General features: G+C 37.8%; 1 protein-coding gene and 1 long non-coding RNA gene across 5 annotated transcripts in view; both read left to right on the top strand.

The window, feature by feature from the left end:
* Window positions 1–19,759, top strand: part of Parp1 (Poly-(ADP-ribose) polymerase) — a 190,189-nt gene that overhangs the window by 139,767 nt on the left and 30,663 nt on the right. For both annotated transcript variants that reach the window (XM_070214297.1, XM_044392551.2), the window contains exon 5: window positions 5,236–5,805. In XM_070214297.1, the coding sequence (XP_070070398.1) occupies window positions 5,236–5,805 (570 nt within the window). The remainder of the gene's footprint in view (window positions 1–5,235; window positions 5,806–19,759) is intronic.
* LOC108069666 (uncharacterized) lies at window positions 12,332–14,350 on the top strand. 3 transcript variants are annotated; one of them, XR_011418399.1, is made up of 4 exons: window positions 12,381–12,395; window positions 12,461–12,556; window positions 12,929–14,013; window positions 14,080–14,350. It is a non-coding gene; the product is annotated as an uncharacterized lncRNA (long non-coding RNA). The 3 variants fall into 3 exon arrangements; XR_001770516.3 differs by having other exon boundaries at window positions 12,332–12,556; XR_011418400.1 differs by lacking the exon at window positions 12,461–12,556.

The following is a 19,759-nucleotide window of genomic DNA, read 5'->3' as shown; positions in this document are numbered from 1 at the left end:
TTTTGCCAAGGAACAACGTATAACTTTCTACGTTTTAGATGTGTACTAGGAAAAAAGCAAGTACTATATACAATATTAAAAAAAATCGAAGAATTCCCTTAACCCTCACCTTTGTTTTAAGAAATGGTTTTTTTTGAAAGGCACCATTAAAACAAGAAAAAATATTTCTTGACACTATAAATCAAATTTCTTAAAACAAGAAATGGTTTTTTAGAAAGCCACCATTAAAACAAGAAAAAATATTTCTTAAATCAAGGAAGGCGATTCTTGTTTCAAAGGTGGCTTCTTTCTTGTTTAATTGATAAGATAAATTTTTTAAAACAAGAAAGGTTTTTAAGAAAGACACCTTTTAAACAAGTAAAGATATTTCTTAAAACAAGAAAAACAATTCTTTTTTTTAAACGTGGATTCTTTCTTGTTAAAAGGAAAGGAAGTTTTTTTTTTTTGCGTATTATATTTAATTACATTTTAAACATTTAACACTTAACATTTAAACGTTTTTTAAATAACACATTTTTGACTAACGAAAACATGTATTATTTATCATATGATATATTATTGGTGGTGCATTTAATTCACATAATTTAATTATTGTATAGTATAACACAAGGTCTTTTGAACTTCATATGACATAAGGTGATCACAAAACTCAGTATATAGTTGCAGGCATAAAAACCATTTTCTTCGCCTTTCCTCATCTGGAAAAAAAGAGTTATTGGGATATCAAATATTTGTTTTTAGAGAGACAGGAGCAGAATATGATAGGGTTGAAAATCGGATTTCAGATCGGGTGAGCCCCTATATGCATACTAGACATCTGCATGAATAACAAAAAATACATATTCGAATTGACAATGTTCGAAATGAGTTGAATGTGTTGGAATGTGTAGGGAAACTGGCTTGAATAAATAAGTGTACTGACGTAAAATTCAGTCGAACCAGAAATGGTGATGGAAAACGAATCGAGTAAATGAGTACACGAACAACTCAGACGAATTTATTCGAATCCATTCGAGTTCTTACATGACGTCATAAGGGCAAAATGGAAAATTAAATTTGTTTTGAAATACATACATAAATAATTGGCTTTATGTCTTTTTTTTTAAATTACAAATCTACCTTTAGTTTTAGCTCGCCACTGAATCCAACCATGCCATTTTTATATTTAAATCCTAAGAATTCGCGGACCAAGGAGGAGAAGTATAAAATAGTGTAGTGAAGAGGCAGAAAGGAATGGTCTTCCTTCTACCGCAAATCCTAAGAATTCGCGGACCAAGGAGGAGAAGTACAAAATAGTGTAGTGAAGAGGCAGAATGGAATGGTCTTCCTTGGACCGCAACTTCTTAAGAATTTATCTAACAAACTCCAGGATGACTATACTAAGAAGTCTCGGTCCAAGGAAGACCATTCCTTTCTTTATCTGTGGCGATAGAGGCGGATCTTTTGGTTCTGAGATATGTTCATAAAACTAATTTTTTTTCCATATTTTTTTTTTATTCTCGTGGATTTTTGCATGTGTTTTGAGTTTAAACTAAGGGGAGCTTGGTAATTTCGAAAATAAGAAATCACAAAAATACTTATTTATAGACATACATATATGTATATCAAAACAAATTTAATTTTCTATTTTGCCCTTATGACGTCATATAAGAAAATCGAGTGGATTCGAATAACTCGAATGATTTCAGCCTATTCAAATATGACATTCTGTTTTTCGTTATCACTCGTTTAACTCTAGGCCTTTTCTGTCATACTCTATACGGACCAAGATGCAATCCATTCTAGTCATAGTGTGCTGAGCATTTACTCAACTCTATTCTATTCGAATGGAATCATTTCAAAGCCTGTTTGATTCCAGTCATGCAGATGTCTAATGCATACATATTTACATTCCTAAGTATGTCAAGCAAATACAACATATTTTTCTTTTTGATATACTCTTACCTTAGAAATTTACAAACACAATTAAAAGAAAATCACACGCACGCGAGTAACGCCTCACACACAGTCACACACTTTGCATTGTAAGTTGAGGAGAAAAAAAAAGTTCAATAGAATGGTTGTTGGCTTGGCTCGATGCGGACAGCGACACAAAGAGGACTCGGCGTGTGCCATAGGCAAGCATAGCGAGTGCTGTGCCGTATGCTAAGTGCCGAAACAAAAACAAATGAGCCCGCGTGCCATAGGACTAAGCACTCCTGCCTTGGAAGGTTTTAAAACAAAATTACAGCACCCCTGCCTTACAGCTTACAGCTTCGCCAAACAAATTATTTGGATTATGCAACTGTTGGTATTTTAGCGATTCATCTGTTATTTTCCACTCTGAAAAATAAATATAATGCGAGCAATAAGGTAAAGTTATTATAAGAACTCTACACCTACATATTTATGTACAAATGAATGTATGTACTAGATATGTACTATTAGATAAAAATCAATTCAACTAAATTCGTATAAACTTGGTTAAGAGATTCCGAGTTTTTCCTTTAATTACGTATATAAAATTGTGGGTGCACTATACAAATAATTATATATAAAAAAGGTTTCACCTCTTATCCGTTATAAAATCACGTCCATCACTTACGAATTTTTTTTACAACTGACGCTCCGGTGATCAGGGAAATCGGTAGGCCCTTCGTCCTACTTCGTTTTTCTTGTCGTTAACATTCGGTAGCCGAAGGAAGTTAATGGCTACTTTTCTATATTCTAGGGTAGTTTCTTGCATATATTCAAAGGCTTTTTTGCCCTTAAATACGAAGAAAATGGTTTGGCTGCGACGGCAAAAAAAAATATGAGAATTTCATTTTTCTAATATCAAGAAAAATTCTTTCTTGAATTTTTATACCCGTAATTTTGTAATGGGGGAGAAATTACTGGGGTGTGACGGGTGTCCTTTGCTTATCTGGGTTATCCTAGTTAAACGGGGAGAATATATTGGGGTGTGTCAGGTGATCATAGCGATATATTTGGGTTATCCTAGTTAATGGGGGAGAAATAACTGGGGTGTGCCGGGTGTCCTTTGCTTAGATTAAGAAAGTGTGGTGCTCACACGGGTACGTGATAGAATGTCACGGGCTGTTGTCACGTCCAAAAGAAACAGCTGAAAGCAAGCACCCTTGAAAAGGGATCCCTTTGCTTGCCACTGAGAAACAAACTCCCACCCCAATAACAAAAAGAATATGTAAATTTTAAATTCAAGTATATTTATATTTTTTTTTTTAACTTTTTGACCTGAAAGAAATATCTGAAAACGAACACTCATCCCCCTAACAAAAGAATATGTTAATTTTAATTTCAAATATATTTTTATTGTTTTATTTATTTTTTATTTGTAAATTTAAGGTTAAGATTTTTGTATTTCTTTATTAAATTAATAGCTTTAATTCTAATGTATGGTGCCTGGTGACATTGACATGTATCCAGGCCCTCTCTTACGTCATCGTCGGCCCAGGGACATGTTAGCATATGTACACCATACCTAGTTTCCCTCTCACCGACTCGATCCATCTGTTGAAGATTGGAGAAAATCATCTCCAGGAACTCCCGATGATCCTCAAAAATGAAGTCACCAAATTCTTCGAGGAATTTGGTGATTTCATTACACACGTGGTTGTTATTCATTCTGCTGCTGTTTCTTGTTGTTTCTTGATGTTGTTATTCATTCTGCTGCTGTTTCTTGTTGTTTCTTGATGTTGTTGGTGCTGTTTGACTGTTGATGATGTTGTTGCTTGTTGATTTTTGGTTGTTGTTTAGGTGTTTGTTGTATAGTTGATTTTTGGTTGTTGTTTAGGTGTTTGTTGTATAGTTGATTTTGGTTGTTGTTTAGTTGTTTGTTGTATAGTTGATTTTTGTTGATTTGGTTCGTTGATTTTGGTTTGTTGATTTTTGGTTGTCGTTTTGTTGCTGTTCCAAACTTATGTTGCTGCTGCTGATATTATTAATCCAGACTTTCAATTCGAACTGAAGGTTCTTCCCAGTAACTTCTCACTTTTATCCCCTCTTCATATGGGGAGCAAAAATTTTCCACCACCATCCCTTCCCTCGCGATCATCCCTTTGAGAAAATTAGTTAGACAAATGCAAATGTGTCTAGAAACCGAGTAGTCAACAACCTGGTTGCTAGGACACGGTTCACTTTCACCCCTCCCTCGCCATCAAATATTCGATGGAATCAACCAATGAAAATAATGCAAGTCTAATTTCTTATATTAAATTTAAGGAAAATATTTTCATCAACCAATCAATTCGTTGCAACTCTAATTATACCCGTTACTCGTAGAGTAAAAGGGTATATTAGATTCGTGCAAAAGTATGTAACAGCTAGAAGAAAGCGTTTCCAACCCCATTTAGTATATATAATCTTGATCAGGGTCACTAGGCGAGTCGATCTAGCCATGTCCGTCTGTCTGTCTGTATGAACGCTGAGATCTCGGAAACTACAAAAGCTAGAATGTTCGGATTTCCCACACATATTCTTGGGCTTCCTACGCAGCGCAAGTTTATTTCAGCCGAGCGCCACGCCCCCGCTTACGCCCACTAACGATTTTAAAATGTGTCTGGCGTCCACACCTTTAAAGATTTCCGAAAAGTATAAATGCAATTTTGTTGTGTATACTTAAAACAAGTGATACAAGCACAGAATAAAAGTGAATGGGAGTGATAAAATTACTTAGCAAATTATTTAGGTAATTCGAAATTATTTTATATCTATTTATTTTATATTAAATCACTTGTTTTTTCTTATGAAGAAATTAAATAAAAAAAGTGATCCAAGTTAACTGATTTTAAAAATTGACTTTCAAGTACACTCATGCAGGACTCTAACTTATACCTATCAAAATGTAGAAGACATTTTTCAAATCGGACCATTCATTATAAAGTTATGTGCAATCAAAAAAATGTTATATATCCATCTCCCTCGCACTCCCTTTAGCTGAGTGACGGGTATTAGATAGTCGAGACACCAACCCGACTATAGCGTTATCTCTTGTTTCATCTAGAAAGGTTTTCTATATTCAAAGGCAAATTTTCTATTAAGAAAAATGTTTTTTCTATTTTCAAAGGTAGGCCGATTTAATAACGAGATTTCTAAAATTTTGAAATTAATTTTTATGAGTGTACGTAATATAGTAGTATGACAATTCTTCCCATTTTTAAATTGGATAATTGTAGAATAAGAATTAAAATATTAATATTTTTAACAATAACCAAATGTTATTGTTTTTTTTTATTCCAGTCCGAAAGTTACTCGTAAAAAGCCTCCGCTATACAACCTACATTTTTCCATTATTGGCTTAAAAGAGCAGCAGAAAGATTTAAAGAAGCGAATAGAACAATTGGGAGGCAAATGTGAATCAAAAATATCGGCAAACACAATAGCAATAATATCATCTGAACCAGAAGTAAAAAAAAAAACTTGTCGCATGCTGTCTGCACAGGAGCTTGGTATACATATTGTGCCAATTGAGTATTTGGATTTTGTGGAAGCTGACGCAGAAGGAGCTATAAATTATATAAATAGCACAAGTATATGTAATTGGGGAACAGATCCAAAGTCAAGAATGTCCCAAGATACCATAAAAAGCTCAAAATTAAAAAGTATATATACAAAATCCATGCCAATATCTAAGACGTTTAAAGTAAAGGATGGAATGGCCGTTGATCCTGACAGTGGGCTTGAGGACATCGCACATGTGTACGTGGAGGGTAACAACAAATACAATATGATTCTCGCCTTGACTGACATTCAAAAAAATAAAAATTCCTATTACAAGTTGCAACTTTTGGAGGCAGATACAATGGCAAAGTAAGTACTGTAACAAACTAAAATCGTATTGAGTCAAAATCTGCCAAGTGGGCCACCCCTGTTCCGAAGGTCCGATTTTCATCGAACTTTTTTACTTTTCCGGTTCACAACGAAAATATAAGAACTTCATTTGAACGGTTTTGCGAAATTTTGAGTTTTACCGGAGTTATAGGGGTCAAAACATGGCATTTTTGACACTTTTTCGAAAAAGTTGCACTCAGTCATTAATTCATAACTTCGGAACGGTAAGAGATATCTTTATGATGTTTTGACTAATCGCTCAAGAATTATTATGGCCGTATGATCTCTCTTTTTGGGTTCCCTATCCGTTATGAGCCAGCCTTTAGGTTGGTTGATCAGCAAGTCCCCCATCCGGGGGATAGGGGTCAAAACATGGCATTTTTGACACTTTTTCGAAAAAGTTGCACTCAGTCATTAATTCATAACTTCGGAACGGTAAGAGATATCTTTATGATGTTTTGACTAATCGCTCAAGAATTATTATGGCCGTATGATCTCTCTTTTTGGGTTCCCTATCCGTTATGAGCCAGCCTTTAGGTTGGTTGATCAGCAAGTCCCCCATCCGGAGGAATTAATAAAAGAGCTTAAATTTGTAAGGTTAATCTCCGATATTTCGGTTAGATTATTTACGAAGGGATATCCTAAGTGTTTCAGTCTAAGTCTGCATATGGCTGGGCAAGAACATAGTAGGTGTTCCACCGTTTCCTCTTCTTCCTCATCCCTGCAGCTTCTATAAAAATCTGTTTTTTGGGCTTTTGGCCTACCGCCGTGTGCGCCGAAAAGCCAGTGGCCTTTGAGAACTCGAAAAAGCATGCCACACTCCGTGCGTCTGAAATTAAGTAGTTCCGATGTTTTTTTGTATTATTTATTGCAGGCCAAGTCTGGTGAGAGATTCGGCACTGTGGTGTGTTTTGCCAATTCGTGTTGGCTAATTTTTATACCCTTGCATATTATAATTTCAGTCAGATGTTTGCAACGCAGTGAAGGAGACGTTTTGGACCACATAAAGTATATAAGAATATATATATAGATATATATATCGGCACCAATAGCCGAGTCTATCTAGCTATGTCCGTTTCTATGCGAACTAGTCTCTCAGTTCTAAAGCTATCGCGATGAAACTTTCCCGAAAGTATTCTTTCTATTGCAGGTATTACATATGTCGGAGCGAGCCGGATCGGACCACTATATCTTACGGCTCCCATAGGAATATTCAAACAAATATAAGAAGATTCATTGTAACTTTGTAGGAAGTAGGCGTTTTGATTTTTGACAACTTAAAAATTAAATTTAAATAGACACGCTAAATATGGAATCTCTGGAACTGCACCGAGTGAGCATTAAATTATAGGTATATACTTTATCTGCAAGGGTATATAAGCTTCGGCTGGCCGAAGGTAGCTTCCTTTCCAGGAACATCAAGGAACAGCCGATTTAGAAAATTCAAATCTCATATCGGACACAAGGTCGGTCGAGTCTAAACTTGGGCATATGCAGTACCGGGACAGACTGGACATCGAAAACAATGTGGCTCAGTACTGGAAGATGCATTCAAAAAATGAGCCGGCTTTGGGAAAGATACACCCAGAGAAATGTGGGACTATTTTTTAGGTAACGTATGACCTAAAAAATTTAAATAGACTAAAATGTCAGATTTAGGTAATGGGTTACCTAAAAATATTAGCATGTGGACTATCTTCCTACTTTTTAGGTAAAGCTAAAAAGATTTTTAAGGCCATCGTAACCTTAAAATTGGTCCATAAGACCTAAAATTTAGGAATAATTTGAAGTCGATTTTTACTCACAATTTAATACAAATATTGGTCCCTAATATTAATAAACAAATTATTCATTTTTTATAAGTTTAATATAAAACAAATTTATTCGACTTTTCTTAAAGCTAGTGATGGAAAAGATTCAATATATAAAATCAATACCTATGTGGACTATTTTCCTACTTTTAAGGTAATAGTGCCCTATTCTAAAAATAGAATTAGCCTGTGCCCTTAGAAGCAGGCTTTGGTTTTGCCGCAGGGCCTTTAAGTAGGTCCGTAGACCAGAGGCTAGCCTATTGGACTCTCGCGCAGAAGACCCGGAATCGATTCCCACCGAGGACCAAATAAAATGATTATTTTTTCAGAAAGATAAAATATTTACTTATCCGAATAAAACAATATAAGCAATTAAAATAAGCAAATATGTTACTATCAATGGTAAAAATGTTAGCTTTCTTAAAAATACCTAATATTTAGGTAATTCTGACCTAAAAATCTAGTTCACTAGCCATTTTTTGAGGTAACCATTACCAGAAATAAATTCAAGACTGCGTACAAAATATAGTCCACATGGACAACATTTTAGGTAATGCATGGCCTTGGCGCGTTTTTCTGGCCATGTTTCCTAAAATTTTAGGTAATTAGGCCCCTTTTTAGTCTATTTTGTTTTCTGGGTGTAGCGGAAGTTACATTGTCTGTGCCAGCAACGCAAGTCTCGGTGGAGAGGGCGTTTAGTGCGCTACCATATATATTTACTAAACTACGTACGACGCTAAGCCCCGACACGTTGCAGAATATTCTTATTGTAAAACTAAACAAAGAACTACTTAACACTATTAAATATGAAGACAGCTCACAATATATGTAAATAAATTGATTCTGCCTACCCTTACTAATATAATGTGTCTTTATTATAAGAAATTTGTATGTTTTTGGTTATGGATAATTTTTCTAAATATCTATTGAATTTAAAAATTTTGAAGGGGTAAAAAATTTCCTAATTTAAATAAAAGATTATTTTGTTCAGCGACAAGATAGGCCGTTTTGAAATAAGTAGCAAACAAATCAGTAAGCAATAAGCACCAACCAAATAGGTTGGATTTGTGCATTGATAAACGTAAAAACTATAATGGATTTTTTTTCCCGAAGATGAAGCTTCTTAGTGGGTGAAAGTGTTCTGACCTCTTAATCAACGAGTCTTTCCTTTGTTTTATATTTAAAAGAGTATAGAATTTTTTAAAATGTTAATGCTAATGTATTACAGTTACATTTTTTTTTGACTCGCACACTTTTGGAGTCAAAAACACATCGTGTTAAAAACACATTGTGTAAAAAACACATCGTGTTAATAACACATCGGTGTTAAAAACACAAGTCGGCTGTGTGTGTTAACAATTATTTTTCACATTTAACACTTTTGTATTTGACACACATGTCAACAACTTTGCTCACACTGTAAAATACAATTTTACATGTTTTTAACATGTGTGTTAAATTCCGAACCCTGCCTGATCCCTAATTGTTCGGAGTATATGTCTCCACCAACGTGTCCGTCTAGTTTGGAGGCGTCTGTATATAAAGAGATTGCGTCTATTGAGCCCGGTCGGCCCCGATCCCATTCTTCCCTACCTGCCGGAATCGATTTGTCATGCTGCAGAATCTTAATGTGACCATAAAGTTGGGCTTTCCATTGCCCTGTATCCCTCAATCGAATGGATGCCGATTTGGCCCTTTCCATGCCTACTAAGTCCAGGCTCGGGAGGTTCAAAATTGCGTTCAGCGCTTCGTTTGGGGTAGTTCGAAGGGCTCCACTAATGCACAAAGCACAAAGCGCGGAAACGCTTCCATGCGCTGCACTTTGTTAAGGGGAGTCAAGATACATTGTTTGTGCAGAGCGGATATATCCAATTGACGATTTTTGCGGACATGCCTCATCTTAGCCCGATTGCATTTTTACAAGAGTAAAGTGCAATGGTCGCTTTCTTGGTTCTCTCTTGGTTGTTTAAGCCCCATTTAAGACGCTTATCTAATACTAACGCCAAGTACTTATCTTGCGGGTTAGTGGGTTAAGTTTTGGGATTTTGTATCTGTTTGTAAAAAGGACTCTTTTCGTTTTCGAGGGATTTACCCCAAGTCCGTTTTTTATAGTCCATTCCAATAGTATTTTCTTACTTTCCATTAAAAATGACAGCGACATCGTCTGCGTATGCCACTATTTTAGAGCCTCCTCCTTTAAGAATCCGCAGTAGTTTATTTACCGCGATATTCCACAAGAGAGATGATAGTTTACCTTCTTGTGGAGTGCCTCTGTTTACTAGTCTAGTCTGGGTTGAGGTCCCTAGTGTGGCCGTGACTAGTCTGCTTATCAGCAATTTGTGGATCAGCCCCACCAACGGTGGCTCAACCCCTAGGTTTGTGAGGGATTCTGTTATTTCTGTTGGAAGCACGTTGTTGAAAGCTCCTTATATGTCAAGGAAGGGGATCAATGTCAATGTTTTTTTTCTTACGGTCTGCTCCCGAGAACAACCGAAAAATAGCATGCCCCCTTGTTCTCTCTCTGCGCAGCACACTTCGTTTCCTTTCGTTTTCTGTTGAGCCCTTCACGTTGAGCTGTTCGTGAGACGCTCTGTTTCCGAACATCGTTTAATGGACAAAAGGAATGTCGCTCGCACAGGGAGACTTATTAAAAGACCGATTGACTGAAGCAGCCATCGAAAACAGTCTTTTTTTCCGAATACAATTATATGAAGTAGTCCCTTCGGCTGCCTGATGCTTCGGCTTTTAGTCTGTTGACGTGCTTGGGCGATATCTCCCTTTTACTCGCACGTAATATCAGTGTAGGTAACAGTTCACTACCGACGGGACCTACATTGTAAAATTGAACTATGCACACTAGGGTGGACTTTTTTAAGGTCAACTGAGCTCAGCATCTTGAATGGTAGGTTTCTGTGTCCAAAAAATTTATGCGAAAACCGAAAAATTTTAAATCATCGTTTAAGCGGTGCGCAATGGCCCTAAAGTTTCGCTAAAAATTAAGTTTAAAACTAGGTATTTACACCATTCCATTTCTTGTCAGATTTTAACATGTCAACTTTTTTGTTTCGCTCGAATAAAAGATTCAAGTATAAATTTATTTCATGAAAATTAACAGTTGGACGTAGCCTAGCCTGTAGAGCTTCTGTCTCCCAACAAAAAGGACCGAGTTCGATCCCCGACCCACCATTTTTTTTGTGACTCACAATAAAATAGAGATTCTATTTTACAATTTTGAAGATTAACTATTACTTTTGCGTTCGCCAATAAAAATTTTCGTCAAAGAAATGCTGGCCTAGGATACAACGATATTGACTATTATTTTTCAGGGACCGTAATAGTTATAAGTTAAAAGCTAAAAGTCATTGATTATTCATAATAACGAATAATAACAATAATAACTATTATTTTTAAGTTGTAATTGTCTCTCAACGATTTGAATTTTATCACCGACTTCATCCCTTTTTAAATTGCTCAGGAAAGTGATTAAGATACTTTTTAAAATACTGTCAAAGTATAAAATCAAGTCTACGGCATCTAGATGAATCTGAAAAATGCGTAATAAACCCTAATGCACACACACACATGCGCAAAAGACTTTTTGAATTGTCGCTGAAGAGAAAAAGAGAGCCGAGCAAAAGAAAACCGAAAAAAATGCTCATCGTGCGGGCAAAAAAATTTTTGTACGAACAATTCAATCGGTTGCTCTCCGATTCTTTGCTCAAAGTCCCAGAGAAAAACAATTATTTGGGGACCGCACGAATCGGTCAACAGTTATTTGCGAGCTATGATCAATGTGTATTCCTGGATGTTGAGTGATTTCTCGATGACACTACCAAGTGTAGCGCCGATTCGGTCGACTTACCTTTGCACAGTGGTGGCGCCCATAGGCCAACCTAAAATGGGCAAAGGGTGTGCAACTTTTATTATAATGTGTATAATAATCGTACTTGTTAAATTGTTCTCGTTACATGAATTTGAAATAATACATGTTTTGTGTCTATTTTGTGAACGTCTTTTTTATGTTTAGCTAAGGTTTTAGTGATGATCCCATAAAATTCCACAATTTGTTGGAATGCCAATTTGTTCGTCTGGCTTTCAGGTAATATGTGTGTTAAAATTGGCTGCAGAAATTTGCAGATGTGGCTACAATAGTAAAAATACTAACACCATCATAAATTTTTCATGAGCAAAACGGGCCGAAAAGCTAATTTTTTTTCGCTTTTTCTTGTTGTGCTGTTGCTTTGTCTTCGTCTTTCGTGATTGTGAATTGTTTTCCAACACTAAATATTGAATTACTAATAGATTATATTTTTTTTTGTTTATTTCCTTGCTTTTAATATTGATAGGTTTTTCTTTTTCGCACATTCTTATGTTTTTGATTTATGGTGCAATGAAGATGTAGCCAACGCAGAAAGGCAAAAAAAGCTCTTTGAGGATATTGAAGAGAAAATCATAAAACATGGATATAGTGTTGATTCGGGGGAACTATCAATGCGAATTGGCTACATATGCAAAAGAATTGTAACGTTTTGGGAAAATTACAAACGCAAGAAAACGTCGATTCTCCAATACCAAGCTGATTGGATGAATATCCAAAAAAAAGTCCACCAAGCCAAAAATCTTGAAACTTGAAAAAAACATATTTCCCCATGATTTTTCCGCCATATTAGTTTCTAATAAGTTGTATCCAGAGCTAAACTAAAAATTTTGAGTATAGTTTGGTTATTTTTATTACAAACCCCAAAAATATACACAAAAGTTAGTTTTTGGCCATTTTTTTGTTATTTCTTGGACCTGTCTTCTGTTGTCAATTTATCCCATAGGAATGCTAATATGTGACATTTTTCTGTGCTGAATGCTTCATTTACATGTTAAACTATTAATTTAAAAGCAAAACATAAAGCAATTGAGGGATAGAGGTAAAGAAATCCACTTTACAAAACAGTCGGAAAAAATGTCCCGAGCGACATGTCCCGAGCGAATGTGTTTGAAACTGCATAAAAAAACAAAGGAAAACAATTTTTGAGTAAAACCAAAACCATTTCACAGCGACATGTTTGAACCACATTCTAAAAAAATTGGCATTCAAATATTCCATCAGAATTCGCTAATTTCTGGTGTTGAATGAACTTCCCCGAAATCCACTTCTATTTTTGTCCCGAGCGAATACGGCAGTTTTTTAACGATATCTTAAAAACAAAAACAAAAAATAGAGCTTGGGAAGAGTGAAAGGGAAAGCCCATAATTAAAATTAAAATCCATTTTTTTACAATTTTTTTTCAACTTTAAAGGAGTGCAAACGTCCCGAGCGACATTTTGGAAGTGCCCATATTAAAGAAAGAATTCCCTTAAGCTGTGCCCAAAAGGTGTCTCAATTAACTTCCAAAAGTTCTGACCGTGGACGACCGAAAAAAATTTCAATGAAGCTTCTGAACGCACAAAACGACGAAGAATTGCTGATCTGTCGAAAACCGACGAATCTATTGGTAATGGTACGCTCATGCAACTCATCTCAAGCAACGCTTACCGAATTCAATGTGGATGAAGTCTTGTCACTCTTCCTTGGTACAAATATGAGTAAACATCAATATTTGCTTATTCGTAGTTTTATAAATTGTAAGTGTTCCTTTAATCTACTGCCAAGCTACGAAAACCTTCTGTCAGCCAAAGCATCAACTTATCCTGAAAACATCAGTGTCAGCGAATCCCACGCAGAAGTTGAGCTGCAAAGCTTATTGGATCACACGGCATTGCGCGTTGTCAAACTTCAAGATGATGTCCTTAAGTGCAATGGTGATGATAGCGTGGCTGACTTGATTTTAATTGGCAAGTGGGTATTCGACGGCAGTACTGGTCATTCCAAGTATAAGCAGAAAACTGTGAAAAATAAAATTGATGATTCGAGTTTGTTCGTGCCTTCCTATGTTCCTTTACAATTAATTACTCGTGAAAATGATCCCAAGAAACGCAAAGTAATTTTAAAAATCCCCGTCCGGCATCCACACGTTACTGCAGACCAATAAGGGTTCAATTCAAAAAAGATTCAGCACAATTGTCCATAGACGAGGCAACATACTTTCGAGACAAAATTTCTGCGCTGAAGCCGTATACATGTAAAGTACTATCCAAAAATATTATAATAACACATCGTTTGCAGTTAACCATGGTCGATGGAAAAGTTTGTAGTGCTTTCAGTGAAACATCCACTTGTAAATGCTACATATGTGACGCAAAGCCAAGCAAAATGAATGATTTGGAAAAATGCTTAAACAAAAAAGTTTGTAGTGCTCTCAGTGAAACATCCACTTGTAAATGCTTCATATGTGACGCAAAGCCAAGCGAAATGAATGATTTGGAAAAATGCTTAAACAAAAAGGTTCGGATTGTCTCCATTGCACTCATATATAAGGTTTTTTGAATATTTCTTGCATTTGGCATATAGATTGCACGTGAAAACTTGGCGAATTTGTACCATAGACGATAAAAAAGCTTTTAAGGATAGGAAAGCACAAATTCAAGCAGACTTCCGTGCTCAAATGGGATTACATGTGGACAAACCGAGGAGTGGAGGTAGTGGAACCTCAAATGACGGCAATACAGCACGAACATTTTTTAGCGATACAAAATTGTCTGCTCATAAAAAAAATCCTAAAATTATTTCCGAGAAGTATAAATGCAACTTTTCAAATTGAACCATTCAATAAAAAGTTATACGCAATCAAATAAATGGTATATATCCATCTCCCTCGCACTCTCTTTAGCCGAGTGACGGGTATTAGATAGTTGTAACGAACCGCTACCCTCATAACCATAATTTAGGCTAGTTGTTGTCCCGAGCCATCGACGCACGCGAAAGATATTCTCCGGCTCTGGCTCTCGGCTATGGGTGTGATGATCTTGCCGATGACTCGTATTGCCTTTTGCTAATAATATTTAGATACTCGCGTGCATCACCGAACTTAAAACCGGGTCGAGAATAACACACACAATACCACCTACTGCACGTTCCCTGACAATTCCCCTTTCGTCTGACTTCACCCTTCGCCTCCCTGGATGACGTGGAGGTCTCGGTCTGCCCACCCTACCTTTGGTCGCTCATTCCCTTCGTCGCTTGACAGCCTGAGCGACCCCTTTAACCAAGTGCTACCCTACATTGCAGACAATGCTAGCTGCGGCCACTTTTCTTCCGAATTAGTTGAACATTATAAAATTTATTTACCAACTAAAATATAAAAACCATCACTTAACCTAAATATAAGAACATGCATGAAATAAATATATAAATATAGACAATAAATATAAGAATAGGTTAAAATATGATAAATATTTAAATAAGATTTTTAAAACTTTTGTATATATTAATATGGTTAAGTGCAATCTGGGGATTTTTGTTAATCGTCTTGGAAAGGTTTCATTTAATATTTAATTTATTTATTTTTTTCCCATTTAAATTTATTTACTACGGATTTATTATTTTTAAATATTTAACCCTTTAAATAGCAAGGAGCCTCAAGCCGCTCATATTCAATTTTAGTTCTCTTTAAACTTTCATTTTTTTCTGCTTTTCTTTTCTCTGAGTGTGGCTCTTTTAGTCTCTGTAGCTCCCCATATTCGTTTTTTTTTTCTTTTGAGGTTAAATTATAATTTTTTTTCTTTTGTTTTTGATTATCGCCTAATTAAAGGGGTTTTAAATAAATGTTTTTGGCCACTCACCACACTTTTCCCATCCTCCGACGAAAGCGCTTTAGTCGTTACGATGAAGCTAGATAGGGATAAGAAAAATAACACACACAGAAATATGGGACTTCATGGGCCAGGGGAATATTAGGGCTTTGTGGGCATCCTTTAAAACATAGCACTTAAACTGGGGCTTAAATCGAATTAAATCCCCAAATGACACTAACACCAAACAAAATAAAATGAACTTTTTCTTCTTTAGACGAACTAGCACTTATTACCTAACCTTAAACCGAAATTTAAAACTACTTTCTCCGCTTTTCCGCGGCGGCTACTCCCGGTCGACTCCCAGATCGGGATTTGGCCAGAACGAAGGGTATTTTCGGCCCGAAATAGTAACTTTTTAAACTTTAAAAATAACTCTTAACCGCAGATCGCGGCGGCGACGTTGTGCAAGCCTTCAGCGCGCGGCGAAACTGGCGACTAAGTTCGATCGAACCTGGGTTGTTTTTCGCCTCAATTAATAGCTCGATGGTAGTTCGTCGCCTAGTCTGTGCCCTGGATTACTTGATTGCGGTTTTCTTTGGGCCGGGGCATGGGTTATAGATGGAAATGACTTATCTATGACGGGAAATGAGGTAATCGTTTACGCCCGTCCTGGAGCGCTGCGGCTATTCCTTGGCGAAACGCTGGCGTTAAACTTGCTCGCTGGATTTGTAGTTTGCGCCTGCGCCCAGTTCTCTTTAGTCGAATTCGCCCTCTCTCTCTTGTCGGTGGCCCTCGAACCCAAGCGGTTGCCTATAAAAACCCCAAAAAATCATTACCAATCTGCCTATCCCCTCGCTCTTCTTTTCCTCACCCTTTAATTACGGCTCGCTGCCGATTTAATTGGAATTTCTTCCCGCTGGCAATGTGTTTCAGCACTCGCGAGTACTTTTCGAATCTTTTTGTCACCAGTAAAAATTTGGACTTAACACTTCAGCTGCCACAGACGGAAAGACCGAACCCCACGCCGGGAAAGTGGCGGTAACCTCGGATCGAATCAGGGTGAAAGCGAAGATAGTTGACACTTGCCACTGTTGCTCTCTCGCGCTATCCTACCTACATCTCCCACTCTCATCCCAGCTCTAGTGGCAACGCAGTACCCCCTTTACTACTGACCAACAGATGGCGCTACAAATGTATCTTCTCTGAGCAAGCGCTACAAAAATACCCCCCCATCAAGATCAGACTTGGGGATAACTCTCCAAGACTGAGAACACCACAGCTTGCGAGACTACTGCTTGATATCCTTCGCATGGAACCTGCCAACATAACGCCCCTGTAGATCCTCGAGATCATAATACACCTGCCCAATCTTTTTCTTCACTCTTGCTTTCACGAAAGCTGGACCCAATTTTGCATTATATCCAGCTGCGAAATTGCTCTGCTTGAAATTTCTTCTATATACTTCTTGACCTTCCCTAAAAGATACTTCCCTTGTCCGCAAATTATATCTATTCTCATTCTTTTCAAATTGTTTTTTCATCACCTCTAGCGCTTTACTGCGAACAAGTTCTAGTGAATCTTCCTTTGAGAATGCCAACGATCTATCTTCGAGCAAATTAAGAGCTCTTAGCAACTTATACGTGGCACCAGTTGAAATGAAATGTTGTCCAAAAATCATATAGTAAGGCGAAGTCCCTAAACTCGAGTGGACTGCTGACCTGAGAGCACAGCAAATGCTGCTTAGCTGTTCATCCCAATCCTTTTGGTCGCTGCGCACATACGATCGTATAGCAGCTATTACGGATCTGTTCACCCGCTCTGACGCATTAGCTTGGGGCGAGTAAACAGCAGTAAGCGTATGGGATATCTGGTACTCTCTTAAGAGTTTCTGAAAGGACTCAGACTTAAATTGTGACCCATTATCTGAAATTATGTTCTCTGGGACACCAAAAGTATGGAATAGGTCTTGCTGCATGTACTTAACTACCACGTCCGCTGTTAACTTCTTAACCGCCTTCAAAAATACAAACTTGCTGTAGTGGTCCAGCACGATAAATATCCCTATGTTTCCACTCCTTGATCGGGGATACGGACCCAAAAAGTCTACATATAATTTCTGAAAGGGCCTCGCAGACTCGGGAGCTTTTCCCATCGGTGGTCTTAATGTACAATTTGGAGCCTTAGTCATTTTACATGTTTCGCACGCCTGAATATACTCTTTCACGTCCTTTACCAGTCGGGGCCGATAATAGTACCTTCTTAGCCTCTCCAACGTCTTATGAATTCCCCCATGTGAAGCTAAAGGATCATCGTGGGCATTTTTAAGGACTTCGGGCACCAAGCCCATAGGAATCCATAGCTTCCAACAAAAGTTATCGTGAATCGGATCCCCAGACAAGTGCTCCGTTTTTCTATACACAAATCCATCCGCTACTTTTAAATCTGGAAGACTGCTCGCGTTAGCTTTAACTTTCTCGGCCAGATCGACGTAGTCGGGATCGCTAAAGTGAGTGGATTCGAGATCAACCAATAAACCATGACTAACATCCACGGCAGCTATTTCTTCTTCGTTGACCCGGGATAAGGCGTCAGGAACCACATTGAGCTTACCGCTTCGATGCTCAATTTTGAAGTTAAAACCCTGAAGTTTCAACGCCCACCGAGCAAGCCTGGAATGCAGATCTGTCTGCGACATTAGCCACTTGAGCGACGCATGGTCCGTGATGACTGTGAAGTCATGCCCCTCAACGTATGCCCTAAATCGTTTTATACAAATAATTGCAGCCAAACACTCCTTTTCGCTAACCGTGTAAGACTTTTGCGCTTTGTTCAATTTCTTCGAGACAAATGCTATCGGGCATTCCTCGCCACTCTCCGACTTCTGCACTAGGACACCTCCTACTCCGGAGTTACTGGCATCGCAATGGATATAAAATGGCTGACTAAAATCTGGACTACGCAGAACTGGGGCAGAACAAAGCATTTTCTTCAACTTCCTAAAAGCCTCCTCCCCCTCCGAAGTCATCATAAATTTCTGCCTGGGCTTTAAAAGGTCCGTCAAGGGTGCTGATACTGCTGCAAAATTGCTGATAAATTTTCGGTACCACCCGACCATTCCGAGAAATCTTCTCAAGGATTTCAAAGTCCTAGGCAATGGAAATTCCGTCATTGCAGATATTTTATCTGGATCTGTCCGCACTACTCCTTCACCTACAATGTGACCTAAATACCTCACGCTTTTGACACAAAACTTGCTTTTCTCTACGTTCAACGTTAAACCAGCAGTCTTAATGTGGCTGGCAACGGAACTCAAAACGCTTAAATGACCCTCAAAGCTATCTGAAACTATGAGCAAGTCATCTAGATATACGAAGACTTCGTTTCTAAGTTCTGCCGGTATCACCTTGTCCATTAATCTTGTCATAGTCTGGGAAGCGTTTGTCAGGCCGAAAGGCATGACTTTAAATTGATATAATGGCTTTCCAGGAATGGTAAAGGCTGTTTTGTCGCGCGACTGCGGATCTAGCGGTATTTGCCAATAGGCATCTTTAAGATCAAGACTAGAAATGAAATTGGCTCTTGGGAGACGACTAAGAATTGCGTCTATTTGTGGTAACGGATAGGCATCCCTTTTTGTAACGGCGTTCACTTTTCTGCTGTCGAGGCAAAGCCGCACCTTTCCTGGTTTCTGCACCAAAACAACCGGCAAAGACCAAGGACTATCAGACTCCTCAATTACGCCGAGCTTAATCATTCGGTTGACTTCTTCATAGAGCAACTTCTCTACCGCTGGGGAAACTGGAAAATGTCTTTGCTTTACGGGCTTCGCATCTCCCACATCGATAGAGTGAGATAGAACGCTCGTTTTTCCCAGTCCCAAATCCGCAAAAGAAGGAAATTTACTGACGACTGCTTGCAAATGGGCCTGTTGCGATCTAGACAAGACATGAGCCTCACTAGTAAGCTCTTCTAAATTCATTTCTGGTGGTAAAAGTTCAAAAACGGTCCAGAAGTCTATCCCTAAATACAACTCCTGGCTCAAAGAAGGAATAATATATAGTTCTAACTCTTTTGTTTTTCCCTCATACTGGACTGGTATCTTAAATCGGCCTACGACTTTTTGCTTTTGACCGTCGGCTGTATTTGCGGTGGTTGCCACTCTCTTAAACGGTATTCTCTGCCTGAGAATTTGTTGGGCCAAATTCCCTCCTACGGCACTCATGGATGCACCTGTATCTAAAAGACCAAGTACAACTCTATCTAACATTCGGATCTCCGCGTACGGCCGATTATCGTTATTCTTATGCCTAATAGCATTAATAGCTTTGGCCGCTTGTCAAAAATCTCTAATTCTTTTCGCATTTCGAGAGAAGGTTCTAACTGGTTTTGTTGTAAGGTTTGGTGACAAGTTATTCTTCAATAGCTGTGGCCAGAAAGTTATAGACCTCCCCTCTCTG

The sequence above is a fragment of the Drosophila takahashii genome, chromosome 3L (assembly GCF_030179915.1).
Source record: "Drosophila takahashii strain IR98-3 E-12201 chromosome 3L, DtakHiC1v2, whole genome shotgun sequence".
Taxonomy (NCBI): domain Eukaryota; kingdom Metazoa; phylum Arthropoda; class Insecta; order Diptera; family Drosophilidae; genus Drosophila; species Drosophila takahashii.
Note: the sequence above shows the minus strand (reverse complement) of the source record. Positions and strands in the feature narration are given on the sequence as shown.